The 26,320-nt window shown below is 53.6% G+C and overlaps 10 protein-coding genes across 10 annotated transcripts in view; 5 read left to right on the top strand and 5 right to left on the bottom strand.

The window, feature by feature from the left end:
* Positions 1 to 3: 3 nt before the first annotated feature.
* On the bottom strand, positions 4 to 2,395 carry BP01DRAFT_374938 (Zn(II)2Cys6 transcription factor; the record flags this gene model as incomplete). Its single annotated transcript, XM_025576864.1, has 3 exons — positions 4 to 1,101; positions 1,156 to 2,093; positions 2,146 to 2,395. 3 exons carry the CDS (start codon positions 2,393 to 2,395, stop codon positions 4 to 6), a joined length of 2,286 nt encoding a protein of 761 aa, XP_025430059.1.
* A 328-nt stretch (positions 2,396 to 2,723) lies between these two features.
* Positions 2,724 to 3,986, bottom strand: BP01DRAFT_366795 (uncharacterized protein; the record flags this gene model as incomplete). Its single annotated transcript, XM_025576423.1, has 5 exons — positions 2,724 to 2,993; positions 3,050 to 3,516; positions 3,575 to 3,652; positions 3,715 to 3,920; positions 3,970 to 3,986. The coding sequence occupies 5 exons, from the start codon at positions 3,984 to 3,986 to the stop codon at positions 2,724 to 2,726; spliced, it is 1,038 nt and encodes a 345-aa protein (XP_025430060.1).
* Positions 3,987 to 5,098: 1,112 nt separating this feature from the next.
* BP01DRAFT_383879 (FAD-binding oxidoreductase) lies at positions 5,099 to 6,776 on the bottom strand (the record flags this gene model as incomplete). The annotated part of the gene is made up of 4 exons (XM_025577457.1): positions 5,099 to 6,025; positions 6,102 to 6,163; positions 6,239 to 6,662; positions 6,729 to 6,776. 4 exons carry the CDS (start codon positions 6,774 to 6,776, stop codon positions 5,099 to 5,101), a joined length of 1,461 nt encoding a protein of 486 aa, XP_025430061.1.
* Positions 6,777 to 7,453: 677 nt separating this feature from the next.
* Positions 7,454 to 10,598, top strand: BP01DRAFT_374941 (glycoside hydrolase; the record flags this gene model as incomplete). The annotated part of the gene is made up of 10 exons (XM_025576865.1): positions 7,454 to 7,521; positions 7,769 to 7,908; positions 7,969 to 8,061; positions 8,134 to 8,244; positions 8,302 to 8,378; positions 8,439 to 8,546; positions 8,604 to 8,851; positions 8,937 to 9,149; positions 9,220 to 9,517; positions 9,582 to 10,598. 10 exons carry the CDS (start codon positions 7,454 to 7,456, stop codon positions 10,596 to 10,598), a joined length of 2,373 nt encoding a protein of 790 aa, XP_025430062.1.
* Positions 10,599 to 10,948: 350 nt separating this feature from the next.
* BP01DRAFT_299273 (uncharacterized protein) lies at positions 10,949 to 11,671 on the bottom strand (the record flags this gene model as incomplete). Its single annotated transcript, XM_025571950.1, has 1 exon — positions 10,949 to 11,671. One exon carries the CDS (start codon positions 11,669 to 11,671, stop codon positions 10,949 to 10,951), a length of 723 nt encoding a protein of 240 aa, XP_025430063.1.
* Positions 11,672 to 12,806: 1,135 nt separating this feature from the next.
* On the bottom strand, positions 12,807 to 14,076 carry BP01DRAFT_401534 (EGFR-like transmembrane domain-containing protein). Its single transcript, XM_025578614.1, has 3 exons — positions 13,687 to 14,076; positions 13,514 to 13,625; positions 12,807 to 13,439 (listed from the first exon to the last, which is right to left on the bottom strand). The coding sequence occupies exons 1-3, from the start codon at positions 13,976 to 13,978 to the stop codon at positions 12,881 to 12,883; spliced, it is 963 nt and encodes a 320-aa protein (XP_025430064.1). The 5' UTR covers positions 13,979 to 14,076; the 3' UTR covers positions 12,807 to 12,880.
* A 571-nt stretch (positions 14,077 to 14,647) lies between these two features.
* On the top strand, positions 14,648 to 15,663 carry BP01DRAFT_357994 (peroxiredoxin). The gene is made up of 3 exons (XM_025575327.1): positions 14,648 to 14,875; positions 14,936 to 15,117; positions 15,191 to 15,663. Exons 1-3 carry the CDS (start codon positions 14,692 to 14,694, stop codon positions 15,626 to 15,628), a joined length of 804 nt encoding a protein of 267 aa, XP_025430065.1. The 5' UTR covers positions 14,648 to 14,691; the 3' UTR covers positions 15,629 to 15,663.
* Positions 15,664 to 16,952: 1,289 nt separating this feature from the next.
* On the top strand, positions 16,953 to 19,172 carry exg2 (putative exo-beta-1,3-glucanase; the record flags this gene model as incomplete). The annotated part of the gene is made up of 3 exons (XM_025572745.1): positions 16,953 to 17,630; positions 17,685 to 18,697; positions 18,761 to 19,172. Exons 1-3 carry the CDS (start codon positions 17,256 to 17,258, stop codon positions 19,170 to 19,172), a joined length of 1,800 nt encoding a protein of 599 aa, XP_025430066.1. The 5' UTR covers positions 16,953 to 17,255.
* Positions 19,173 to 19,904: 732 nt separating this feature from the next.
* Positions 19,905 to 21,147, top strand: BP01DRAFT_357995 (glycosyltransferase family 32 protein). Its single transcript, XM_025575328.1, has one exon. It carries the CDS (start codon positions 19,990 to 19,992, stop codon positions 21,103 to 21,105), a length of 1,116 nt encoding a protein of 371 aa, XP_025430067.1. The 5' UTR covers positions 19,905 to 19,989; the 3' UTR covers positions 21,106 to 21,147.
* Positions 21,148 to 23,300: 2,153 nt separating this feature from the next.
* BP01DRAFT_401548 (NACHT and WD40 domain protein) overlaps positions 23,301 to 26,320 on the top strand; it is a gene marked incomplete at its 3' end in the record, with an annotated part of 4,073 nt that continues 1,053 nt past the window's right edge. The window contains exons 1-3 of the mRNA XM_025578615.1: positions 23,301 to 23,826; positions 23,877 to 25,826; positions 25,875 to 26,279. Coding sequence (XP_025430068.1) covers positions 23,329 to 23,826; positions 23,877 to 25,826; positions 25,875 to 26,279 — 2,853 coding nt within the window. The 5' untranslated portion in view covers positions 23,301 to 23,328. The remainder of the gene's footprint in view (positions 23,827 to 23,876; positions 25,827 to 25,874; positions 26,280 to 26,320) is intronic.

The following is a 26,320-nucleotide window of genomic DNA, read 5'->3' on the forward strand; positions in this document are numbered from 1 at the left end:
GATTTAGGCGAGGATAGGCCATATCTGCCCTCGCTTCGTGACGTCCAACCAAGTCGGCACCGACTCCCCGCGACTCGAGGTGAGATGCTCATCCTGCTGCACCCACACCTCCTTCAGAACCTCCCTTGCCACGCGAAACCCCGCAAACCCGCACCTTGCCTCCCCCTTCTCCAACAATCGCAACACCTCCCCACGTCGTTCTGCGGTCATCGCCTCACACCCGGCAATGAATAGCGGCCACGCCGTCCCCGGCCCCGTCCATCCCGCCTCCGTCAACGCGGCATCAAACCTCCCTAACGACGAAACAACCTGATCCACAAACCCCTCCAGGACCAGCGGATGCACCTCGCGGATCCGCCTGTAGAAAAAAATCACCAGCGCAGCATTCAACGCATCAAGCAAACACGCATGCGCCTGGACACCGGGCTCCGAACGGTTATTCGCTCGCTCCGTCCCCGTCCCCGTCCCCCCCTCCCGCTCCCCCTTCCGTGAAGCCAGTGCACACACCATATTCTCCAACCGAGCACTGCGCCGATGCAACGCATCCCAGGCCTCACTACTCGCCTGCTTGACCGACCGGGTGCGTCGCGCGAGCCGGAACGTCTCCATCACGTTGGCCAGTCGCGTGGTCTGCGAGACGAGACTCAGCCAGGTTTCCGGGATGCCGTAGATCTGGTGGTAGAGGGTGTCGGGGTAACTGCGCGAGTCTTGGAGGTGGATTTCGTGGAGGCCTACCTCTTGGCTTTTGGGTTCGTGGATGTTCAGGTCGCTATCGGAGGGGCAGCGGGCGAGACGGAGGAAGTCGTCGAGGCGGGGTGGGTGTTCGTTCGGAGTGGTTGTGGTGGTGGTGGTGGTGGGTTTGGCGATGGTATCGGATTTCGGACATCGGAAGGAGCATCGTAGCGCATCCAGGAAGTGTTCGGAAGGGGTATAGTCGTGGAGAGTGTAGGTGCTTTCGCTGATGATGCGCAGCCAGGTGTAGACATGATGGAGCAGGCGGGCTTTCTGCGAGATGCGGCGTTTGGAGAGGCCGCGCAGACGCAGCAGGCGCTCGGCGTCGACCATGTAGCATCTTGCGTCTTGTGGTTGGCCGCTGATGATCTGTGACGGTTACTTTTTGCTTCTTGCAGGAAGTCGTGGGGGGGAGGGGCTTACGGCGTATTCAGTCAGGGCGCAGATCGCCATTAGCTGGTCTTTGTATTTGGCGACTTTGGGCTGGATCTCGTTTCTCAGGGATGTCTGCATGTGCTCCCTGGCGAGACGGTAGGCGTGCTCGGCGATGGGATGCCAGGTTGCTCTGGAGTCGTCGCTCGTAGTCGTTGAGGGGTCGACGCTGAGATGGTGTGCCGCGCATGCGAGAAGACAATACAGATTCGCCAGGCGAGCATGGCTGATGTTTTGCGCGCTGAGAAAGGTCAGGTCGCTGTATGTGACGACGGCGGATGGCACGTTCAATATCTTCCATGGAGACTTTTGCTGCAGTGGAATAGCGGACATACGTGAGATGACATGATCTTGGAAGTGGCGGAGGAGGAAGTGGGCGTGGACCAGCACGTCGGCTGGCTCGCTGCCCAGGTCTGCAGATATCTGTGGCATCACCGTGGAATGTATCTCCTGCGCTGTATTTGCATCCAGAGTAGAGTCTGTCATGCCTATCGCGCCACCGTTCACAGCCGCCTGCGCATCAGGTTCCAGGAAAAGCGCATCCCCGGTGTCAAAAGCGGTCGACATCATGCTGTCAGGCATCTGAAGATCCATGCTGAATAAGTCCGACCACTGCAGCAGATCGTTCATGGAGGCAATCGACTCCTGCGCCAGTGACGGGCTGACGACCAAACTGGTTTCGACTGGAGGTGCTGCCCCCCGAGGCGAACTGACAATGGCCTTGTCTGGCGAGACCGCCGGCTGCGCAGCAATATCCTGATGCATCTTATCCGACAAGTCCAGGACAGAAAAAGGCCTGACCACGAGACTTCTCTCAGCACCACGCTCTGAATCCCTCGTCCGAAGATCGATCTCCGCCAGCGAAGCATCGATAGACCCCGCCAGGAGGTCCGCACTCAACGCATCGCTCATAGACAGCCGCGATTTCTCTAGTCTACCCCATTAGACGCCATACACCAAAGAGCCAACGGAGTGAATCACCTGTATAGAGCAGCCGTCGCGGACCGTGCTTGGCCGCATCCCGGTGCTTCTTCTCCCTCCCTCGCGGCGGACGCGCTGAGACCCAGCGAATGTCATCGGCAAACCCCTCGCATAGCACCCCGCTGGCGCGACACATCTGGCATGAGGGCCGTCGTTGATCGCATTTGGCATGTCGGCGACGACAGGTCTTGCAGGCGCCCAGCACGTGGGTGCGACGGGATCGATTGCCTGATGCCTTGGATCCTGCCATGGCAGCGGAAGCGGTTGACTCGTGGAGCAGTGGGGTGATGGCGATGGTCTGTGAGTCTGCTGGTGAATGGAATGGAGTCATTTGGGGTGGAGTAAGAATGATCGGAGGATGGATGGATTGCTATATCTGGATCTTCTCCGCAAAACCCCCTCCTGCTCCGCGGAACCACTTGCTTTTTTGGTGTTGCTGTCGGTCGGAAGGACTTGCCTGCTTGGGTTAGTGCAGCCTCCATAAAGAAGAGTTGATGCCTCAGGTATCCGCTGTGCTGTGAGGCACAAATCAACACAAGTAGATTGGTTATTTCAAGTTCATAATAAAGTTCTATCGACTACTGCAATACATTCTCCAGGCCCAAAATCTCCATCTCCGCTGTGACAGCAAGAGAAATCTCCTCTGCTAAAGTGTGATGCTCTGGCACCCAGCCCAGGTACTGCCGTGCTCTTTGTCCCACTTGCTTTGCATTTGTACCCAGGATAACTGCCGCATGGGGAATGATGGAATCCGCCTCACGAGGGTCGACCTCCTTGACTGAAGCCGTGTCTGAGAGTCCCCGATTATAGACGTCCTGCGCGATACGCTGTGAAATCTCCTTGAAGGACTGCATTGTGTTAGCGGCTGCAGTATCGCGCGAGGGCTGAATCCGCTTCCACTCACCAGCATCCCAGTATTCACAGGGAAATATAGCCCATGCTCATTCCACAAATCCCCTTCGGCAGCCATGAGTGCTGCCTCCACTAGCTGCACGAAGATTGTACTCAAATCCGCAATGTGCACGTTACTCCATGTACTTTCTCCCTTCCCCACCTGTACACCCTCCCGACGCTGCAAATTCGCCCGGACAAGCTCCGGGATCTGAATACTCCGCTGCTTGACTACCCCCCGGCCGCGACCATAGATAATCGGTCCGAAGATGAGTGCGGTCTTGGGTCGGATTGCTGCCGGTGGAAGGTTGGTCACAAAGTTATCCACAACGCGCTGGGCCGAGTAACGTTTAATGAGCGCACACAGTTCCTCCGCGCCGTCTATATCGCTGTAGATACGTGATGAAGCCTGACCAAAAGTGTTGTTCTCAATGTCGGGCATAGATAGAACACTGGCTCCCGACATCTGTATCCAGTAGCCTGCAATTTGGTCAGTTGTACGGGCGCAGTCCATTCCGACAAGAACTAAGGTACTGACCAGGTTTCGCTCTGGTCTCTGCCGACAGACCGCGGGCGATGGCTTCGACGCTCTTGATGTGGTTCGTGCTGGCAGCGTCTATAGGGGACAACGAAGTTGAAACGCCAATTAATCATTGAGTGGCGAAGCACCAGACTTACGGACAACGATATCGGCCTGACTGGCCTCCTTCTCGATGGTAGCCGTGGCGTCCAAGTCCCCCATTACCACCCGCACATCAGGGTAAGCAGCTTGGATTTTTGCCGCCTTTGCTTCGTCGCGCAGTAAAACACTGTAGTCGCATTGAGGTAGAGCGGATCGCAAGGCGTGAAGGACATCTCCGCCGATGTAGCCTGAAGCTCCTGTCCTGGACTCCAATGAGCAGGGTTATCCGTCGGCGATTGAGGGGTCCTTACAAGAAGATTTTTGCCATTGTGGATGTGTGTGTTGCAGCAAATCAGTAAGTCAAATGACCTGAATTGTTATGTTGTATCTAGGAGTGAAGGAGAAGAAAGATTAGAGCGAGACCCCGCGACGAGGGGTAAATGGAGGGATACATGGGGGAGTGGATCCGGATAGGAAGGTCGTTCCGGGGGAAACCTGCCTCGGTTCCCAAACGAACTATACACTTCAATACTACCTGGTAGTACACGATAGCAGCTTCAATCAATAACCAAGATATGTACATTGTTGTCCAACCACTATGCGCAGCCAAGCATTTCAGCGCCATATATAATGACAAGAGGATTCATTGGAAACAATAGCGGTTCGGGCAAAATTTACCCTCAGTTACTGATTCATCCCCGAAGTAGCTCTACTATAGACCTACTTCTATTGAAGGTGTGCATATGATTTTCCCTGAAGGGAATATAAGGAGGCCCTTACAATATATTACCTGAATCTGTACTTCTACTTACATGAGTAAGTATTATGCTCTCCATCTCGTAACTATAGTAGAAAATCCTATTCAGTAGATAGTTCTTAGAAAGGATAGGATGGCTATAGATAAGACAATTATCGCGGGGGCTGAGGGCCTGAGTGGTTGTAGAATTGAAAGGAGTATTTTCTAGACGCGGGGAGGCTGAGATGAACACTATCTTAGTCACTGTCAGTGGCTGTGAGTGTGAATCTCGACAGCAACGAGACAGCTGTTAGAGCTCAGCTACTTGAGTTTGGGCTGAAACGAGGGGACTAGAGACTAGGGCTTCTGTGTGTGTTATCAATATCTTGATAACTGGTTTTATAGTTCACTGGGGCTGAAAGCGAGCAAGTAGAAATGAGAGAACTCGGGACATGAAGGAAGTGTAAAACTAGATATTAATTATCTATTCCATGATGTCCTGCTGTTCTAGAAATCCATGTTTGTCTCCTCTAAGAAGGGGTTCATTGAATCCCCCCAGTACGGAGAAAAAAGGGTTGATATGCTAATTAGATCTTCGGTGACCGATATGTTTAACTAGAAAGATAGAAAACAGAAAAAAAGAAAAAGGTGAACTTAAATCAAACAAAAAAAAAAACGTAGCTGCATCCCGCGGGGCATTCCCTTCACCAGCCAACCCGTCCGTTGAGTTTGAAATACCCCGGGGTCTGCGTCTGGAAGAAGCCCTCGGGGTCGTAGGTGCTCGCTACCTGACGCAAGCGGTCGAGATTCTTTGGGCCATAGGTCTCCAACACGTTCTGAAATTCGCTTGCATACGGCATGTACAGATAATCGACATTGAGGGCGCGCTCCCTTGCGTAATGTTTGACGCGGGTGAACAGATTCTGATTAGCCTGCAGAATCTTCAGGTCGTCGCTCGCCTGCTGCCATCGGAAGGCCGGGTTCAGAATGATGACTGGCTGCTCACCACCCGCGATGGGGAGCGCGTTGCCCCCGTTTTTCGTCATGGCCTGCAGGGTGTTGTTGGCAAATATCTGCATGATGCAGCGCGCCTCTAGATCATCGAGTGGCCCCAGAGCGGCCGTCTCCTCTTCGAAGACTTGGTGGATGAAGTGCGCAAGTGCTTGGTCGAGGAGGTATGTGGCGGTCCAATATGTCTGACGCAGTCCATCGGGCTGGCCAAGGTAGTTGGACTCGGCCAGCTGCGACTGGCGCGTGATGGCGAGAGTGTCGGACGTGTAGGGCACCTGGGGCAGGGTGGTGTTGAAAAGCATGTCGCTAGGCTCGGGGTTGACATTGAAGAGATCGACTGTCGCGGTATACTCGCCGTCCCGGTAGTAGAGGGTGGTGATCTGGGAGGCCGAGGGCTGGGAAGAGGCGAGGAATCCCGACTCGACATAGAAATCGATGAGTCGAGGAATCCATTGCTTAGTGTAATTCCGTGTTCCCCCCCACATGTAGGCATGAGGGATCGCGTACATCTCAAAATGGGTGACAATGGCGAAATTGCTGCCCCCGCCTCTTAGAGCCCAGTAGAGCTCGGGTTGGGAGTTTCGGTTGACATCGAGAATAGACCCATTGGCAAGGATCGCCTACATGTTGGCGACGGAGATGTCAGATCTGCTTCCAGTGGGCTCCAATGGACTGGGAGGTTTTGAAAGAACGTACCCGATAGTTGGCTACGTTATCACAAGACAGGCCATACAAGCCAGAGAAGAAAGAGATTCCACCTATTTTGACCCATGAGTTACAAGGGTTCTGGGAGCAAAGAGTGCTGGGAAGGGAGTATGACGGGAACAACCCACCTCCAAGAGTAAATCCCCCGACTCCGACAGATCCTGTTCGGCCGCCTGTCACGGTCAGGTTGAATCTTTCCAGCTCCTGGTACACGTTCCTCCAGCGATTTCCTGCGCCTACTCGCACGGTCCTTTTGTCTGCTGACGGGGTCACTTGGTCGAAGTGTCGAAGGACAATGGTTATGCCCTTGGCTGTATTGGAAGCACCTGCAAATGATGCATGACCTCCTCCCTTGACGGCAATGGGACAAAGTGGGTGGATCTTCACTCTGGCCACGGCGTACGATAATTGCAGCTCGTCAAAAGGTCGATAAAAGCATGCGGGGCTGAGTTCCGACTGTTGGCGGGAGAAATAATCCTGTTGTTCGGCCACGAACTGGTCTTCTCCCGGCCAAGTGATGGTGTCAGGATATGTGATTGCGAGATCATGACACTATCTGTATCTGAGAAGCTGTTCATGACCCAACAGGCTTGCTTGTCAGCTGCGCAGGGCTCGAACATACCAGAGATACGCATTCATTTCTGGCATTTCCTGGTTCTGTGGCATTCGGCTCTCTTTCTGTGACCCAACGAGCTGGGTGCCACTCAGAGCCTCTTGCGCTGAATGATAATCTTAGGTTGCTTGCTGCTACAACAAGGCCAGCAATCCACCACACTGGCTCACGGCACAACCTCATCTGGTCGGAATTGCGTCTTGATGATGGATTGCTAGCTATGGGGCCAAGGAAATATGTGAGCGAGATTTCGTTGTTCTCACAAGGTGCATTTATACACCATTGCACTCGAAATATAAGCCAGTTGGCAGCTTTGGAACCGCAGCGGTGAGTGGTCCCACATAGGGTACTACCTCAAGGACTCAATCATCAATCAGTTGAGATCGATCACCTAACGAATCAGTTTGATGTTGTCGCCGAAGTGAAGAACAAGGCCTAGGATGTGATCCGTTGACTCTTCAGGACCCTTACATTGCTTTCTGGTATTGACATAGTATTAAGGCCGAAAATCTAATTCCGAACTTGGCTTGCAGTAGTCACATTCCTCGGGGTGTGCGCCTGCTACTACAACCGGGAAATCTGTTCAGCCCCTCGCTGCAGAACCTTCCGAGATTGGGTTTTCCAGGTTCAGAGTTCCCTGCTTATCTAGGGCTTCCTAAACGCTATGGCGGCTCCGTAAATACCTCATTCACACACTTGGATCGACCTGAAGAATATCTGAGTCGAGAGCATGGCGGCAAGGGATGAGGCGCAGGCCCTCCACGATCCTGCAATCGTCGAGCGGATCTATTCTTCATGGTGTGGGACTACAAGATAGAGAAAGCACTCTTGCCTCAAGTCGCTGACCGCTTTACTTACATGATAAGGGCAACATCTCCTGCGGTTGCTGGCTCACCCCGCTTCCTCATATATCTACGTTCGAATTCTCTTTGATGAATTCTTGGAATAGTGCATTTAACAAGCCGAGTATGAGGTTCCTGCTACTAGCCCTGGGAACCCTGATCGCAAGTGGCGTGGCTCAGGAGGGAAGCGCGACGTCTTGCAGCGGATCTCCTCCGCGAGATCCCCCTATCGTCAGTCCTGCTCGTGCGCCATACCAGGATCCAAACTTAGAGACTGCTCTTCGCGTAGAGGATCTTCTCTCTCGGATGCCCATGCGGGAGAAGATGGCTCAGCTTATGCAAGGTGATCTTGAAGACCCCCACACTAGGTGCCGGAAATGTTCAGGGCTAACCGGTCTTACAGGAGAGTTGGACCGCTTCGTCGACTTCGACACCGGTTATGTCAATCAGACGGCCATGAAGGATCACATGTTTTATCATTCCAGCATGCTTCGGGGTTCGTAGGCTTCTGGACCTCCATCTCCTTTGTCCCTTTCACTAATACCGGACCGTATGCGGTCCCTCACAGTCAGCTATCCACGCACTACGCTTGACCTGGCTTACCGGGGAGCTCAAGCGCTGCAGGACTGGATCATGAATGACACGAGTCTGTCTCTTCCCGCGATTGTGCAATGTGAAGGTATAGTTGGCAGCCATCTTGCCTGTATTCTTCTTCTGATCCGTGGTGTGCATGCAGGGCTACATGGACTGGGACTTCCGAATGCCACTGTATTCACCTCCCCCATTGGATGGGGAGCATCCTGGGACATTGAAGTACGACTCTTGATTTGGAAATTGCTACATCAGATCTGAGCTGACGGTCAACCCGCATAGTTAGCGGAGCGAGTCGCTGAAACGATCGGCAAAGAGGCTCGCACACTGGGCATCACGCAACTCTTTGCCCCCTCATTGGATCTTGCCCGAGACCCGAGAAATGGAAGGGTAAGCTGCTTCATTGAACAACCTGAGCGGCTATGCTGCTAATTTCAGAGAACCCAGGTTGAAGAATCGTATTCCGAAGACCCATACCTAGCGGGAGAAATTGGAGCCGCATTTGTACGCGGCCTGTGGAAGTCCAAGGTTGCATCCACCATCAAGCATCTGGCAAGCTATGGGAACTCGGAGCAGGGGATCTATAACGGTCCTGTTCATGGAGGGCCGCGGGAGCTGCGTACCACTTATCTTCCTCCCTTCCAGCGAGCGTTGCAGGAGACCGGCGCTTTCACCGTGATGAGCTCATACAATTCGTATTCCCTCCCCCCTTTCTCCTAACTTCATCCCACTGCACGGTGATGTCTCAATCAAGAAAGACTCTGATACTTGAGGCTTCAGATACGACGGTATCCCTTCCGTCAGCAACCGGTACCTACTCACGGAGGTGCTGCGCGAGCAATGGGACTTCCAATATTTCGTCACCTCGGACTACGGGGGACCGGATCGGCTCTGTGGGACGTTCAAGATGTGTCACAGCAATCCTATCGACAAGGAGGCAGTGACCATGATGGTGCTGCCAGCTGGTGGGGACACAGAAGGCGGCGGCTCGTTGTGAGCAAATCCTCTTCCTGTCAAATTCCCCATGATGCGCGGGCGTCGCGTTCCTGATGCGCCTCAACAGCAATTTCGATACAATCCCCGACCTCGTCTCCAACGGCACTCTGTCTGTCGCGATTGTGGATGAAGCAGTGCGACGTGTGCTTCGGGCGAAATTCGACATGGGCCTCTTTGAAGATCCTTTCCCTGCAGCTCCGCCGGCGGAGTGGCCCGCACGCATCAACACCCCCCAGGCGCTCGATCTCGCCACGGAGATGGATCTTGAGTCGATTGTGCTGCTGCAGAACCCGGGGAATATCCTGCCGCTGGCCCAGAAGCCGCAGAGATTGGCCGTCATCGGACCGTTTGCCGACACCATGAATGTAACTCGTTCCATCCTGAATCCTCTTCCTTCCGCTCCGCAGAGCTGATATTCACCTCTCGTAGTACGGAGACTATATCGCCTACCGACCTAACGGCATCACGCCCAGGCAAGGAATCCAGGACCTGGCCACCCAGTACGGAGGCGAGGTCACGTACGCCCAAGGCTGCGAAGCCTGGAGCAACGACGAATCGCGCATCGGCGAAGCCGTGCAGCAAGCGCAGGCCGCCGACGTAGCCGTTGTGGTTGTCGGCACATGGACCCAGGACCTTGAGGGGCAGGACAAGGGCCTGAATGCCACGACCGGGGAAGGCTATGACGTGAATGACCTGCGGCTGGTGGGCGCCCAACGCGCCCTGATTCAACAGGTCCTCGACACCGGGACACCCACCGTCGTGGTCTTTTCGTCCGGGAAACCCATCACCGAGCCCTGGCTCTCCTCCAACGCGACCGCGACCGCTCTGGTTCAGCAATTTTACTCCTCGCCCAACGGTGGTGTCGCGCTGGCGGAGGTGCTGTTTGGCAACCATAGCCCCAGCGGACGCCTTCCCATCAGCTTTCCGCGCGACGTGGGCAGTCTGCCCGTCGTCTACGACTATCTGGACTCCGGGCGCGAGGTCCGGACGCCCGGCGCACGCTATGCCAACGGGAGTCTCAAATTTGGACGTGACTATGTGCTCGATACTCCCGATGTGTGGTTCGGGTTCGGGCACGGGGAGAGCTACGCGACGTTCGAGTATAGTAATGTACAGGTAATCCCCAAAGCTCCACGGGCGTCCGATAATGTGACTGTCACAGTGAATGTGAGGAATACGAGTGATCGGGATGGGAAAGAGGTCGTGCAGCTTTATGTGGTCGATCCGATCTCCTCGGTCGTCACGCCGAACAAGCAGCTCAAGGGATTTCAGAAGGTCTTTATCCGGGCTGGTGAGAGTGTCACCGTCAGCTTGGAGGTCAGTCTGACCAGTTTGGGGTTGTGGAATGCGGGAATGCGATACGTCGTCGAGCCCGGTCAATTCATTGCCCATGTGGGTCGCAGCTCGACGGATTTGAGAGGGAACGTATCTTTCTTCGTGGTTTGAGATCGTGCGGATGACTTCCTAGAAGCTGGGGGCATCTACTTCGTCTCTCGGGCAGGCGCGAAAATGGCAATGCAGTTGTATCGGCGAGGAAACAAATAGAATCCCGTGCGAATCGTGCATCGCGTAAGGTGTATCATCACCATTGAGGAGTTGGACTTTCGACTACGAGTCGCACATTGGGATATGCTTCATCGTGGTTATTTGGCAATGTGGGGACGTCGTGGACTAATGGCGACAGAGATTTTGAATCGTTCACTTAATACTCTATCTGGGCGTAACACGAAGTAGTTCTCTAGATTTAGAAACATTGACGGGATGAGCAGCAGAACCAACCTCCAACCGAGACACAGTCACCGTTCCAAGCCCCAGAAATAAGCATCCAACAGGTGTCTATGATAATCATTTTTTGGCCCCTTAGTCAAATCAAACACCACCCGCGTGGGATCATCGGCTATAGTCTGAGCCCGGAGATCAAACCCTCTCTCATCGCAGCAACACACGCAGTATGCAAAACAATGGCCATAATGTCGCCTCGAAGCGTCAGGATTCCTTGGCTTCGAACAGCACCCACAGCCACGCCCACAACAGCCTCCCATGGCCGCGCACTCATTCCGCTGCCATTCCCTCAGGTGAGACATAGCCTGCCGCTCGTGAGTTCGCAAGGCCCGCTGCAGAGGTCCATCGGGCACCCGGAGCGCCTTGTTGTGGCATTCTCTTTCGGCGTACCACACTCCTTCGCCGGCGGTTGGTAGAGCTTCCTGGAGGGCTTGCATCGTGCTCACCAATCCGTCTTCGTCGCTGACGGGGCTACCGTCTGTCAACTCGAGGTAGCACCTATGCAGCGCCTGCTGCGTCCATGTTTGGATTTGGATGACGAAAAGCACGGTTTGTTTCGACTCGATGTATTGGTGGACTTGCGTCCAGTCTTCCGGGGCGGGGGGACGCCACTTGTGCTGTTTGCGACGGAGTCTCTGCGCCAGGCGCCATTTTCCATGCCGTTCGAGGTGGGTTTCCAGTCGTATCAGGTAGGGCTCGGTGATGACAGCGAATCGGGTCTTTGAGCGGTGGAACATCTTCAACGATGTTCTCGTGGCTGAAGTTGAGTTGTGGGCGGGATGGTTGGTGAAAGCGTGTGGAGTGCGATTTTAGGACCCAGGGGGGTGGCTTCATCCGTCATCATGACCCGCGTTGCGGAAGAATAAGTGGCATTTATTCCACGGGAAGAGTCTTTGAACTCACCATATTTGCCTCTAACTACGGCTGATTGACTCATCGGCCAGATAAGCTGATGTTATTGCCTAGTCCTCTCCACTGCAACCCGCAGGATAGAGCCTTGATGACTTGTCCTTCCTCGCTCGAGATGCCTAAGAATCCTGAAAGCGCTCACCCCTGAGGTGTGTTTCCGTGCATCTGTTCAAGCCGGTTATATATCCAGCGTTCAGAAGGTTGGTCGTATGAGACAAAGTGGAATATGGCAATCAAGCGAGATAGGTGAGTTTCGTTATCCCAAAGGAGACCCAAGCGGGTTGTAACTAGGAGCATGAGATGCATTCCAAAATACACTCACAGAAAAAAAAAAAAAGAAAAACAGACACAAGAAGCAAGGGTTTTGATTTTGATGCCTATTATTAACAGATGACTAGCATGTAGGTTGTGCCCAGATACTGTTGACATTATGTTATACCACACTTTTTCTTCTGAGACAACAGCGACTTGACACCAATCCTATATCACCAACACGGAAGACTAATAGTACATCCGTCCAGATCAGGCGATCATCCTAGAACAGAATCGAGGCAACTCCATCGGGGTCACCTTCCAAATGGCCGGCAGATTGGTGTCACTGAGACAAATGTTGCCGTTGCTGTCGATGGTGGAGCCGCCTGTGCTGGGAGTCAGTGCGACGGCCTGAGTATAGTCGCCCAGGGAGGCGGCGAGGGTGGCAATGGTGGGAGCAGCATCGGAGTAGGCGATTTCAATCTTGTACAGCAGCATAGACAGTCAGTGATCGACACTTGGTGGAACGTCGGGAAGAAGGACAATCTTGCTAGACGAGGCCCCAATGGCAGACCAGGGGCTCAGGGATTTACTCAACGGCCAAGTCAAGGCTCGTGCGCACGTCAGTTCCCGTGGCCATGGCTTTGTGAACTGAACCAATCCAGATCCAGCTGAATTATTTACGAAGTATCTCGAGCTCTAGTGTATTATGTCCATGTTATTTGTTGATTCTCGAGGAAAATGCGCCATTCTCCGCGATGTTGGCTTCTCACGAACTTCAAGCATCACCCAGGTAACTCACTAACGTGGGCACGACTTTCGAGTTCACTAACATACGGGCGAGCGGGAAGCTCAACTGGTCTCTGGTAGGGTTTAGAATGGAGTTCTTGGATGAAGGCTGTCTGATCCGAGCATGGACTGGGAGGCGAAGTTTGTCGTTTACGCCGGCGAGCGCGCATGAAAAAGAACAGTCCTGCTCCCACGAGAAGAACCACCGCGAGACCTATCCCGACTCCGATTCCAGCTTTAGCGACAGTCGAGAGCTCAGCTGATATCTTGTCTCCTGCATGTGGTGAGCTTTGTGTTGCAGCTGGGATGGTTGTGTCACCCGTCGCTTGGGGCATGGTCGAGCTTGGAGTTGGGGCGGGTGTGATGGTGGTTGACGGGTTGTTGGTCGCTGTGATGAACTCGTCGCGAATAAGCGGAATGCCATCTTGGAAGAGGACCGAAGAGACTGATATCGTGGTTTCTACTGCGACAAAGTTGGTCACCAGTGTGATAACGTCCCCTGGAGAGACGGAGGTTGCGCACGCATGTGTCCAGTTGTTGTAGAGTGTCAGGCCGCTGGAAGGACATGAAAAGGGCCGATTAGAACTAATGTTCCCCAAAGAACAGCTGAACCATGCGAAAAAGCTCACCTGGGACAACACAACACCCCATTGCGACTTCCAGTCAGGGTCTCGCCCGCCCATCCATCAGCCAGTGTTGCTGCGGTGTGCCAGCTGCTCGGACAGTAGTAGCCGGGGCTGTCTGTTGGACATCTCCATCAGTCGGTAGCTCTTGTATCTCGAGTACCAGCGCGCATACCTACAGTAGTATGAATACCAGAACTGGAAATGCGTGTACGATGTTGCAGGAATGGTCCCAGTTGGGTAGCAAGCCATGTCTCCTGACCACCAATGTCCATAATAGATGGTCCCCGCCGCTGCTCCTGCGCCATCATCGGCGGTGTACATCGTGGCTGATTGACGACATGTTATCGGTGGAGAGAATGTGGTCGTCTCGGGTCCCCTGTTGTATGCCCCGGAATATCCTGGGATAGACACGGCTGTTGATGTAGGGGTTGCAAATTTGGTGTTGGACGCGCTGGCTAAGCTCGTCATTCTCTATTGATATATCTTGCCCACTTGCCGTACCTGGTGACAGAATTGGAGAAGCCAGGACCGCTGAGAGAAGATGACCAGGACCCAAGGATGAAGACATCATGGGATTGAGACAGGAGTTCTAGTTCTACCGGCGGGGTTATAATGGCCTCAACAAGTCTCAGTTATTCTGTCTTATTCTCCATTAGACGCCCAGGTAATGCAACTTATACTAGTGCTTACCACTCACATCGCACACCTCATGAACCCAGGTCAACGCCCACGGTTTATTGGTAGAGGTAAAAGTAGGTTCATAACATGTATCCCCAATCAACCAGCCGCGCCAAGGGAGACAGGCGCTTATCGTGTGCTAACTATGTGGTGCTTGGACCCATTTAGCACATACTAGACTAGCGAGGCACAGAGTACGAGACGCAATTACCACGCGGTCTCAGACGGATTGAATGTTATTTATAACCTTCCTGATGGGGGATGATACTAGCAGGCCTTGAACAAATGATCTCAGGCTACCTGGTAGACTACGCAGTGCATCCGGGAGCTATTTTCTGCCTCAGGCAGCAGACTTTATGCCTGAGGTGTTATTCCGGAACGGGTTAGTGCGCCGGTTGTCGGCGGTGATGCAATGACCCCGAAGACGAAAGCAGGATCGCTGGAGCTCATTGAATTTCTTCATCTTCTCTCCACCATTGTCAATTGCTTCAAATCACATCAAAATGGCATCCATCATCTCCCGCACCAGCTTCCGTACTCTCACGGCGCTCCCCCGGGCTACGCCTCTTCCTCGCCTGTCACTTTCCCGCCATCTCCCCCGCGTGCAGCCCCGCGTGCAGCCCCTCCCCCGCCGCTGCCTGACCACCATTCCCCAGGAGCAACCCCGTCTGCGTCTCGGATCTAAGGGTAACAACCTCTTCTGAAGAGCTTCAGTCAACCGGAATGGCTAACCCGGGTCAATTGCAGCCCCCAACTTCAAGGCCCAGACCACACATGGCGAGATTGACTTCCACGAGCACATCGGCAACAGCTGGGCGATCCTGTTCTCGCACCCGGCCGACTTCACCCCCGTGTGCACCACCGAGCTGGGCGCCTTTGCTAAGCTGAAGGACGAGTTCGAGAAGCGTGATGTCAAGATGATCGGACTGGTGCGCCGCCTCCTTCTATCTCCTTCTATCCCTGCCGTGTCCCGCACGGCTAGCTAACCTCTACCTCGCCTAGAGCGCCAACGACCTCAGCTCGCACGACCAATGGATCGACGACATCAACGAAGTGGCCAACACCCAAGTGCAATTCCCCGTGATCGCCGACGCGGACCGCAAGGTGGCGTTCCTGTATGACATGATCGACCAGCGTGACCTGGACAACATCGCAGAGAAGGGAATCCCGTTCACGATCCGCTCGGTGTTCATTATCGACCCGGCCAAGACGATCCGGCTGATCATGTCGTACCCGGCGTCCACGGGGCGGAACTCGGCGGAGGTGCTGCGGGTGATTGACTCGCTGCAGACGGCGGACAAGCGCGGCATCGTTACTCCGATTGACTGGAACGTGGGCGACGATGTGATTGTGCCCCCCTCGGTGTCGACGGAGGAGGCGCGGAAGAAGTTCGGCGAGGTGCGCGAGCTGAAGCCGTACCTGCGTTACACCAAGGCTTGAGCCATTGTCTCGCGCCACATGGCCGTTGAAAACACCAGGTTTTAAAAGTTTATGTCACATCACTGTAATCTAAACCGGCTGCGTACGGAGCTGTATTTGGTAAATTTTTGGATCATAAAAGAGTAGATGACTCAGCAATCAACGCGCGGGATGTTTCAGCCACAGACTAACCCGATCGGGAGCATCAACAACCGAATCGTTGCTGGGCGAATCATTTGTTTTGGATGATGTGTTGTTTTGAGCTGGAGTTGGCGTTTGTCCCCGTCTCATCTCTCAATGTCTGGTCCTGGCATGTTCTTGGCCGGTGCTCTGCTTCACATTACCCCAAAGTACACCATTATTGATCTTTTCGAGGTTCTCCCACGAGACTCGGGCCGTCTCAACCTCCCCTACACGGTCAATCGTGAGCCGTGGTACTTCAAAGCTCCGAAGTTTCCTACACACTGGCGCTGACAGGCCCTTCCTTGTCTTCGCCCGAGTGCCTTCACCATTAAATCCTTTGTATCTTCGCATTCCGGAAGCCCCGGACCTATCAACTCCACTCCTTCCACTGCCGTCCCCTCTGGGACGAAGATTCCCACCCGTCAGCCCACAATCCCCCCCCTTCCGGCGCCACATCCGTCTACCAGATCTCAACATTCCGGGATCCGGAGATCTCGTCGGCTGTTAAGCTCTAAATTAAGCCTTCGCTTAGCCCGTGCACGAGCCCCGGGCCATGCCTCTCCACGCCGGCAGTCAGGCGGGACAGTCCCGCGGCTCCAGCAGCCCGGAACCCCGCGAGCTGCCGCTTCCGCCCCCTCCTGACTCCGCCGCCTCGGAATACACCCTCTCTCCTGCCGTCCGACAGGGGTATCGCGGCGAAGACAGTTACGTATCCAGCTTAAGCCCCAGTCTCCCCTCGGACATCTACTCCGAGGGGACCCGTTACACCCCGCGACAATACCCTTCCAGCCCGCCCCCCCATGAACAAGATGCCAGGTATCTCCACGGCCACCAGGATTCCGAATCCACCTCCACCACCTACGAAGACTTCCACGGCCCCCCAAGCCCCCCACCCACAAACTGGATTCCCCTCCGCCCGCACGTCCCCGCCGCCGACCAATTCATGGCCGAAGCCGGCACGCAGGGCCTTTCGCCGCGGATGACCTTCACCGCTTCCGAGCGCGCGGCGGCAATGGCGCAGGAGGAGCAAGAGGAGCACGAGCAGACTGGGATGCTCGCCCGGGACGTGGACATGAGTCAGCCCCAGTCGCAGCGAGCGCCCTCCTCCTCCTCATTCGCGTTCTGGAAACGCAACGCGTCCCCGCCGGCGGGAGGGCGACCGGATCGCGAGACGCGAAGGCAACGACGCAGGGAGCGGCTCGCTGCGGCGTTTGGGCTCCACGGGACTGGGAATCGGGATCGGGACAGTGCATCGCAGGAGTTGTTGAGCGGGGATGCGCTGGCGAAGCTGCTGGGGTCGACGGCGGGGGATGAGGATTGTTTGAGTCATCTCGGTGGGAGTGAGGCTGGAGTCGATGACGGGGTTGGTGAGCCGGCGCAGGGCCAGAGGCAGCGGAAGCGACCGGTTATCAGTGAGCAGCCGGTCGGGTTGGCGCCGTTTCCGGGGGAGGTGCCGAGGGGACAAATGCAGGGGAGGGTTGTGTCGGGGGCACAGTTGGAGCAGGGGGGGATGGAGGTCAGGTTGCGGGGGGTTGGTGGTGGTGGTGCTGGAGGAGGGGGAGGTGGAGGCGAGGCGATGCTGGGCAAGGAGGACAATTGGGATGGGAGCAGTAAATCCGGCTCGACGGGGACGGGGCGTAGCAGTGTGGCCAATTTGCCGTTCTGGAAGAAGTGGAGAGGCACGTTTATCTTCTTTGCGGTGTTGCTGGTGATGGCAGCTATTGCGATCCCCGTGGGGATCATCATGGCGCGGAGGGCGAACAGTGCAGGCAAGGCGGACTCGGACAGTGACAAGCCCTCGAATTCCAACCTGGATGGGATCAGTCGCGATAGTATACCAGTGCGTGTTTTTCATGCTTAGGCACAGTTGTGCAGATTGTTGACTTGATTCTAGGCCTACGCACGAGGAACGTATCTCGATCCGTTCACCTGGTATGACACCACGGGCTTCAACGTCACATTCACGAACGTGACGGTCGGGGGCTTGTCGATCATGGGCCTGAACTCGACCTGGGATGACTCCGCGCAGGCGAACGAGAACGTGCCGCCCCTGAACGAAACCTTCCCCTACGGCTCGCAGCCCATCCGCGGCGTCAACGTGGGCGGGTGGCTCTCCATCGAACCCTTTATCGTCCCCTCCCTCTTCGAGTCCTACTCTTCCAGCGAGGGGATCATCGACGAGTGGACGCTCACCGAGCGGCTGGGAAGCGACGCCAACACGACCATCGAGAAACACTACGCCACCTTCATCACGGAGCAAGACTTCATCGACATCCGCGACGCGGGGCTCGACCACGTCCGCATCCCGTTCCCCTACTGGGCAATCCGCACCTACGAGGGCGACCCGTACGTCCCCAAGATCGCCTGGCGATACCTGCTGCGGGCGATCGAATACTGCCGCAAGTACGGGCTGCGCGTGAACCTCGACCCGCACGGGATCCCCGGCAGCCAGAACGGATGGAACCACAGCGGCCACCAGGGGAAGATCGGGTGGCTGAATGGGACGGACGGGGCGCTGAACCGCCAGCGCTCGCTCGAGATGCACGACCAGCTGTCGCAGTTCTTCGCGCAGGACCGGTACAAGAACGTCGTCACGATCTACGGGCTGGCCAACGAGCCGCTGATGCTGTCGCTGCCGGTGGCGGAGGTCTTGAACTGGACGACGCAGGCGACGGAGCTGGTGCAGAAGAACGGCATCAAGGCCTGGGTGACGGTGCACGACGGGTTCTTGAACCTGAGCAAGTGGGATAAGATGCTCAAGACGCGGCCGGATAACATGATGCTGGACACGCACCAGTACACGGTGTTCAACACCGGGGAGATTGTGTTGAATCACACCCGGAAGATCGAGTTGATGTGCGAGAGCTGGTATCCCATGATCGAGGCGATCAATATCACGAGTACGGGGTATGTATTCCTTTCCAGGCCGATCCCCCACGCCACCAGAAGGATCTCACTGACAGCCGACAGATGGGGCCCGACCATCTGTGGCGAATGGTCGCAGGCAGATACCGACTGCGCCCAATATGTGAATAACGTCGGCAACGGCAATCGGTGGGAGGGGACTCTCGCCTCCACCGGCACCACCATGTACTGTCCCACCGCATCCGAGGGCACCTGCTCGTGCACTCTCGCCAACACCTCGCCCGTCGGGTACTCGGACGGATACAAGAAATTCCTGCAGACCTACGCCGAGGCGCAGATGTCCGCCTTCGAGACGGCGATGGGCTGGTTCTACTGGACGTGGGCGACCGAGTCGGCGGCGCAGTGGAGTTACCGCACCGCCTGGCAGAATGGGTATATGCCTAAGAAGGCGTATAGTCCGTCCTTCAAGTGTGGAGATGATATCCCCAGCTTTGGGGATTTGCCGGAATATTACTGATAGGTTGTGCGGTGTCGAGGTGCAATGCGGGATGCTGTGCGGGAGATGTGTAGAATCTCGTGGAAGCGTTTGTTCTGTATAGGTGTATAGGTGTAGAGCGTACTAGATCAGGGGATGTGGATATACAGTATTGCCTTTCTATGACGACAGTAGCCAAATACCCTCCTGCAATGCCCCAAACCGTCCGGTTATCGTCGGTACCTCATTCTATAAGCCCCCTGACCAACCCATATAATCCGACGACACCAACCATCCATTCAACTGATAAACAGTCGACGGCTTTGTGGTGGACAGGGGTCCGTTCTCCACCAGGCAAAGGCTGCAATAGCGACAGGAGATTCCACTCAGCGCAGCGCGGGCGCCTAAAACGACAGGGACTCATTCTTATTCGTCCTCGGGAAAGCTGTCCTGCGGGATTGGGGCTAAAAGGATGATGGATGGCATCATTGGGGATTCAGATTTCGTGTGCCTTGGAGGGTACAAGGATTCTCATTTGCCGCCAATGAGACACACCCTGTCAGGTTAAACTGATATTGGCTAAAAGTCTCACATCCGACTTGGCGTTGACCCTAATTAAAGCAGCAGCATCCAGTGGACCCTGAATGCCCTCCGTCCACCAACACGTGCTGCCCCCGTCATAGCCCCGGCCCAGACCCGACCCTGCTTGGAGGGATCCATGGTCCCTTAAAATATCACATCATACCCTTCTTTTTCTCCGCCGTCTTCCGCCCCACACGATCTGCCGTGTCTCTGCTCACTCACGCCCTTTGAGGTCTGGATGGTCACTCCCTCCCTCACTCACTGGTTGCTGGCCAACATGATCGCTTCTCGGTATCTGCGTTTTGTTCTCCTCACGGTGCCGGTAGGGTGTTTCTTATTTCTCCTCTCGCAGAACTGGAATGTACTGCCCCGGTTATTCAGTCCCAGTACGCCGGATGCCACGTTAGGGCTATTCGAGGTGCCTGCGCCACCCCAGAGCAGCAGCAGCAGCAGCAGCAGTAGCAGCAACCACAAACCCACTACTCTCTCTACCACCCCCCTTGACCCGGGAGTCGACACCACCAACACCAACACCGCCATCCCCGGCATCACCGACAAAGTCTGGCACTCGGCCCAAACCCCCATCCTGAGCTCCGACCAGACCGACTGGATCCACAGCTGGCTCCTCAAGAACCCCTCCTTCCGCCATGAGCTCCTCACCGACGACTCCGCGCTGACCTTCGTGCGCACCCGCTACGGCGCCACCCGCCCCGACATCGTCGAGGTCTACGAGAAGCTGCCCATCCCGATCCTCCGCGCCGACCTCCTACGCTACCTGATCGTGCTGGCCGAGGGGGGCATCTGGAGCGACCTGGACGTGACCTGCGACACGGCGGTCCGCCACTGGGTGCCGGCGGAGCACCAGCACGCGCGCATCGACATGATCGTCGGCCTGGAGTTCGACCTCGGGTGGCGCGGCGAGGGGATGGAGGTCGCCTCGCAGTTCTGCAACTGGGTGTTTGCCGCGCGCCCGGGCTCCCGCAATCTGGCGGCCGTGGTGGACGCGGTGGTCGCCCAGCTGAACGCGATGTCGGCGCGCAATGGGGTCGGGGTGGAGTCGTTGACGCTCGATATGCTGCCCATGGATGTGGTGAACGTGACGGGCCCGAAGATCATGACGATTGCCCTGCTGGATGGGCTGCGGAGGGTGCTGGGGCGGGCGGTCGATGATCGGGATTTTCATGCCATCAAAGCCCCGACCCTCGTGGGGGATTTGTTAATTATGCCGGGCAATGCCTTTGCGGCGGCGCAGAATGGCTTTCCGACCGACCAGAGTCCCGTCTTGGTGAGCCATCATTATGCGGGCTCGTGGAAGCAGGCGGATGCGGAGGCGAAGGAAAGGAAGAAGTTGCAGCAGGAGCAGCAACAGCAACAGCAACAGCAACAGCAATAGTGATTGGTTTTGTATGTGTATATGACGAATCTAATTTTCCGGGAGGGCATGTATTACCTGTTCAAGGAGGTCGTATTGATTAACCGTGATTGAGTGGGGTAAGCGTGCATCCAAACTCGCTGGAAGAGACTTAGAGAGTAAGCATCTCTTCTCGCAAGATCATGGATCTCATTGGCCAACAACACACTGTTATCATGAGCCAATTGTTCACCCTGGAATGCCTGCATGCACCTCGTATTGTGCTGAGATAAGCTGCCACCAAATCAAGCCTGACAATGACATCACGAGTCAGATTGACAGCAGAGACCGGATGCACCACAAAGAATACTATCCTATAAGACCATTGATTTGTCCTCCATGACGTGCTACAGTAATCTGCGAAATGAGCCTGCCCCCCCAAAACACTCTTTGATGTTTTAGAATACGTGCCAGAACAAACTAGTATATACATGGTTAGGTTGTATAATAACTCAACGTACGATGTGTTGTACTTTTGATACTAATTACCAGAATCACATACACTGTTCGTAAATGATATACAATGTTCTCTGGAATCTTCTATGCAAATTGGACAAATAGATATTATAAGCGATAGGTTTAGCCATCTATCAACATACTAGTATTTTTGCTTTTCCACATCACACCCGTCAAGTCTCTAGCACCTCGAGGAAAAATTTATAACCCGAGCGTAACAGGCAGTACTGTAGTATAGACTCATATCATCACTAATCATTATACTTATTCTATCAGCTGCAGCTTCCCCAAATGTGACGTATTCGTTGAGTGTATAGAGCTGACATGAACATAGCATTAACATTAGATTGATTAGTACTACTTATCATCCTGAGGTAATAACATACAGTCCCTCCTATATAAATAACAGCTCACAATTTCAGTAAACCCAAACCATAGAATAGAACCTTTAAATATGCTCCTACCCCCAATAACTAAAATCACTCACCCACCCCATTACTTTGTAGCCCCCCCCGGGCTGGATATCTGATAAAAATACTGTACAGCCAGTACAAAAAGACCAACTACAGTTCATCCCTCTAGCGACTTAGGATAAGATAAAGAAATATATTAAACAGCCACCAATCTATATTTACTACTTGATTGAGTAGAAAGTAACTCTTAATAGCTAATCCAGATATAAGATTATAGAGTATAATATAGTTGTAAAACCAAGCAAGTTTTATATAAGGGCTAAGGTGGTGAAATAGCGTGATGAACGAATAGCTCTCGCGAGGCCAAAGGTGCCAATCTATTGCCTTAAGGTGTTGTTGCTGATCTGCCTAGTCCGCGAGTCACCCGCCCCCCAAATGGGAGGTCCGCGGTCTGCTCGCTTAGCTATCACGTGACCTATGCCTGAGGCCCACTATTTAGATTTCCCTTCGCAATCATACGCGAAGGTTGGAAGGGTTGATTTAGCCCTTACAAAACTGCTCGCAGAAAAATCTTGTCAAGAACTTTGTTACAGTGACTGACGTTTGGCTTCTACATGGCTTACGGAGTACATTCATTAACGTTCTATCAGCGCCACTCCCGCGGACTAGCCTATTCTCCGCTTAGTAGGTTATATTGATTCATTTCCTGGTCGTATCAACCACTAAAATACATGCCGTATGCAGTGCATAATTTGTGCCCTGCTCCAAGAGAACGTTCAATGTGGTTAACTCCCGAAAGTGGGATGGGGCGGCTACTAGAAGCTACTTGGTGTGTCTGAACATGTTGTTCCACTAATTATGATAAACAGAATTCCAATTGTGCTAGGATGACTGGATCTAGATGACTATTGGCTAGATAATGTGTAATTGGCACCCATGTCTCATGGCCCCACTCGGCGTCTGCTACTGGTCAGACAGAGAGCCAGATCTCAGAAACCAGTGGTACTCCTATGGGGCTTTGTAGATGTCTATTGCACAGCACAAGTTGAGAAAAGGAACAGTATCTCAGAGATTGTATGAAGGCCATGAGTACCCGGAACAAATTTGGCTACCTAAGATCATGCATAATCAACGAGTGATAGATCCGAAAGTCCACCACATGTTCCATTATGATTGGTCAGTTGTAAATGAAACGGACAACGCAGGTTCAGCTGAGCGGGCAGGCTTGGTGAGCGTAAATGATTCTTACCTCCTCTTGGTTGTCGGTACACACTGTCTACACACATTACTTTGTGACGACAGAACCCTCACAGATCAAGCCTGTAGCATAGCTACAATGTTCCATTTCAAGTCGGCCCGTTGGCAAAAATGGCTTCATCGAGACAGCGGATTTCAAAATACCACTCCTCCACTCCACCAAGCGGATCATTGTACCAACCACTCTCCCGCTTCAGAATGTGCGTCAGCTCCCTATGCCAGTGAATGTCAGTTCCAGCCACGGAATCCACCGCCCTCGCAAGACCTATGGAAGTCTGCCTTTGATCTGCTGAGTCGAGAGGAACAAAATGCTTTGCGAACGAGCCTTGTTCCTTCTTCTACTACCGATGCCCTCAACGATGTTATCGAGACCACCAAGGAGAAGTACGAGATATACCAAGAGAAAGGAGGCATTAGAATCTGGAAGTCAACGGGAGAAGAAGTCAATATTCGAAAGATTTCCAAAAAAATCATTAATGCCACCCTCTCTTTTAAGGAGGTTATCAGCGCAGGAGTAGCTTGTGATCCTACGGGTCATGCCGCAAGCGCGTGGGCAATAGTGTCACTTGGTCTGACTGTATGTGTTGTTGGCTATTTTCGGCAGCAGAGCTGACCCTTAACGCACAGATGGCAAAAAATCATTCTGACCGTCGAGATGCCTTGTTCGAGTCCTCAGAGTACCTTGCGGAGGCTCTCGCGCGATGCGCATATATCGAAAAGAAGATCTGTCGCAATCAATCCGACGAAGACAACGTGGTAACGCAAGCCATAATAACACTTTATAAAACAATCCTTCAGTACGCATCGAAAGTCATGGCTAGCCACAATATGAGTACCAGGGGCAAGTTGCTCGACAGTGTTACGGCAACCACTGTTCAAACTATCACGGAGCTTCGGTGCTCTGTTGGGAAAGAGGAACAAAAGCTGTTCCACTTTACTCAGTTACAATCACTTGAGGCAATTGAGAAAATCACAGTGTCCCTACGAAAACAGAACGAGAAAGCTACTGAGGAGATCCTGACTGCCATCGATGACAAACTATCAAAATCCCTCAACGCTCTAAATTTACGTTTCAGTTTACCTATTGCTGAGAATGCATTCTGGAACTCATATAAACACGAGGGTCTATGCCTTGAAGATACCAGAGTTCAGACTCGCTCCCAAATAACACAGTGGGCAGACTCAGTTGAAGGCGAGTGTATCTTCTGGTTGAATGGCGGGGCGGGAACTGGAAAATCTACTATCGCTCGGACTGTTGCTCAGAGCTTCGAAACCAAGGGACAGCTAGGGGCCAGCTTCTTCTTTAAAAGAGGGGAACCCGACCGTTGCAATGCAAAACGACTTATACCCACCATTACAAAGGAACTTATCAAGCAAAACAAGGACCTCGCGTCTGGTGTTCTTAAAGTGATTGAGCAAGACCCACAGATCGCCGCGAAAGACGTTACGGAACAATTCAACAAGCTGCTTCTCGAACCCTTGAAAAGTGTTGCTATGTACCAAAGTAGAACACTAGTGCTTGTGATTGATGCTTTGGACGAGTGTGAGGATGATAAAGAAATTGAAAAGATCCTTCAGTTTCTTCCGCGGATACACCAGTCCAGTAATATGAGACAGAAAATTTTCCTGACGAGCCGGCCCGAGTTGCCAGTCCGACGATTCTTCGAGAAGGAAAGCTCTCATCGACGCTTGGTCCTTGAAAAGGTTGCTGAGGAAGCCATTAGAGAAGACATTGTGCGGTTTCTAGAACACCGATTCACAGAAATCGGAGCACAAGCGAATACCGGCAAAGACTGGCCGGGTAATGAGGTTGTTGAAGCCCTGGCGACCGTGTGTATACCGTTGTTTATTTCCGCCGCTACAATCTGCCGATTTGTCGAACAGCCAGGGGAAGACCCGGTAGAACGCCTTGCTGATATTATGAATAATCAACATAGATATGTGACGAGAATGGATAAAACATACGGCCCGATTCTTGACCGAACACTTCATGAACGGGACCTAGATGACCAGGAGATACAAATCACGCGGTTCAAGCGAATAGTTGGTGTGATTATTCTCCTTCCTGCCCCTCTTACAATCAACGCGCTTTCCGAATTTGTCGGCATCGGCGCTAGATCCGTCGAATTTCATTTGGATTCGTTTCACTCGGTTCTGAGAATACCTGACGAAAAAAATCTCCCAGTTCGTATTCTGCATCTGTCTTTCCGAGAATATCTCCTTACCACACAATCACGTTTTCATGTGGACGTGGGGATGATGCACAATGACATAACATCGCTTTGCTTTCGCGTTATGGGCAAGTATCTCAAGCGCGATATCTGCAAACTGAATAGCTTTTCGACCCGACGTGCGGACATAGGCAGTGAGACGACTGAGCAATACATTCCAGAGGAACTCCGATACTCATGCCGCTACTGGATGTTCCATCTGACGGAAAGCAAGCCTTCTATCCCCGATGTGGAGATCATTTCATTCCTAGAAAAACATTTCCTTCACTGGTTAGAGGTGATGAGCCTGATGGGAGTGCTATCAGAGACCCTTAAATTGATGGTCACACTGAAGAAAAGCATTCAGGTCTGTGCCTCTACAATCTAATTCAGATCAATACTAATCGCGAAACAGAACAACACGAATCCTGGTCTTACAAACTTTTTATCCGACGCCATACAATTCATCCACCGACACGCTCAAATTGCTAGCATTGTTCCGCTTCAACTATATGCATCATGTTTGGTATTCACGCCAACATCGAGTTTGGTTAGAAGAGCATCTGAGAAATATCGTTCGCCGTGGATGCATGCGCTGCCAGAGGTGGAGAAGTCTTGGGGCGCTAATAGACAGACCCTAGAAGGCCATTCAGGTTCGGTTCAGGCCGTGGCCTTCTCGCCCGATGGCCAAACTGTCGTCTCAGGCTCCTACGATAAGACTATCAAGCTATGGAATACCGCGACGGGCGAGCTGCAACAGACCCTAGAAGGCCATTCAGATTGGGTTCAGGCCGTAGTCTTCTCGCCTGATGGCCAAACTGTCGTCTCCGGCTCGACGATAAGACTATCAAGCTGTGGAAT

Source organism: Aspergillus saccharolyticus (assembly GCF_003184585.1).
Source record: "Aspergillus saccharolyticus JOP 1030-1 unplaced genomic scaffold BP01scaffold_22, whole genome shotgun sequence".
Taxonomy (NCBI): domain Eukaryota; kingdom Fungi; phylum Ascomycota; class Eurotiomycetes; order Eurotiales; family Aspergillaceae; genus Aspergillus; species Aspergillus saccharolyticus.

Bases quoted from the DNA above. Each gene is read 5' to 3' on its own strand.
- BP01DRAFT_357995 (XM_025575328.1), top strand. From the start codon at position 19,990: ATGATCGCTTCTCGGTATCTGCGTTTTGTTCTCCTCACGGTGCCGGTA.
- BP01DRAFT_401534 (XM_025578614.1), bottom strand. From the start codon at position 13,978: ATGACGAGCTTAGCCAGCGCGTCCAACACCAAATTTGCAACCCCTACA. The intron at 13,626-13,686 runs GTAGGTATGCGC...GATGTCCAACAG, and splicing joins GTTCTGGTATTCATACTACT to ACAGCCCCGGCTACTACTGT. The intron at 13,440-13,513 runs GTGAGCTTTTTC...ATGTCCTTCCAG, and splicing joins GGGGTGTTGTGTTGTCCCAG to CGGCCTGACACTCTACAACA.
- BP01DRAFT_357994 (XM_025575327.1), top strand. From the start codon at position 14,692: ATGGCATCCATCATCTCCCGCACCAGCTTCCGTACTCTCACGGCGCTC. The intron at 14,876-14,935 runs GTAACAACCTCT...GGTCAATTGCAG, and splicing joins TCTGCGTCTCGGATCTAAGG to CCCCCAACTTCAAGGCCCAG. The intron at 15,118-15,190 runs GTGCGCCGCCTC...TACCTCGCCTAG, and splicing joins ATGTCAAGATGATCGGACTG to AGCGCCAACGACCTCAGCTC.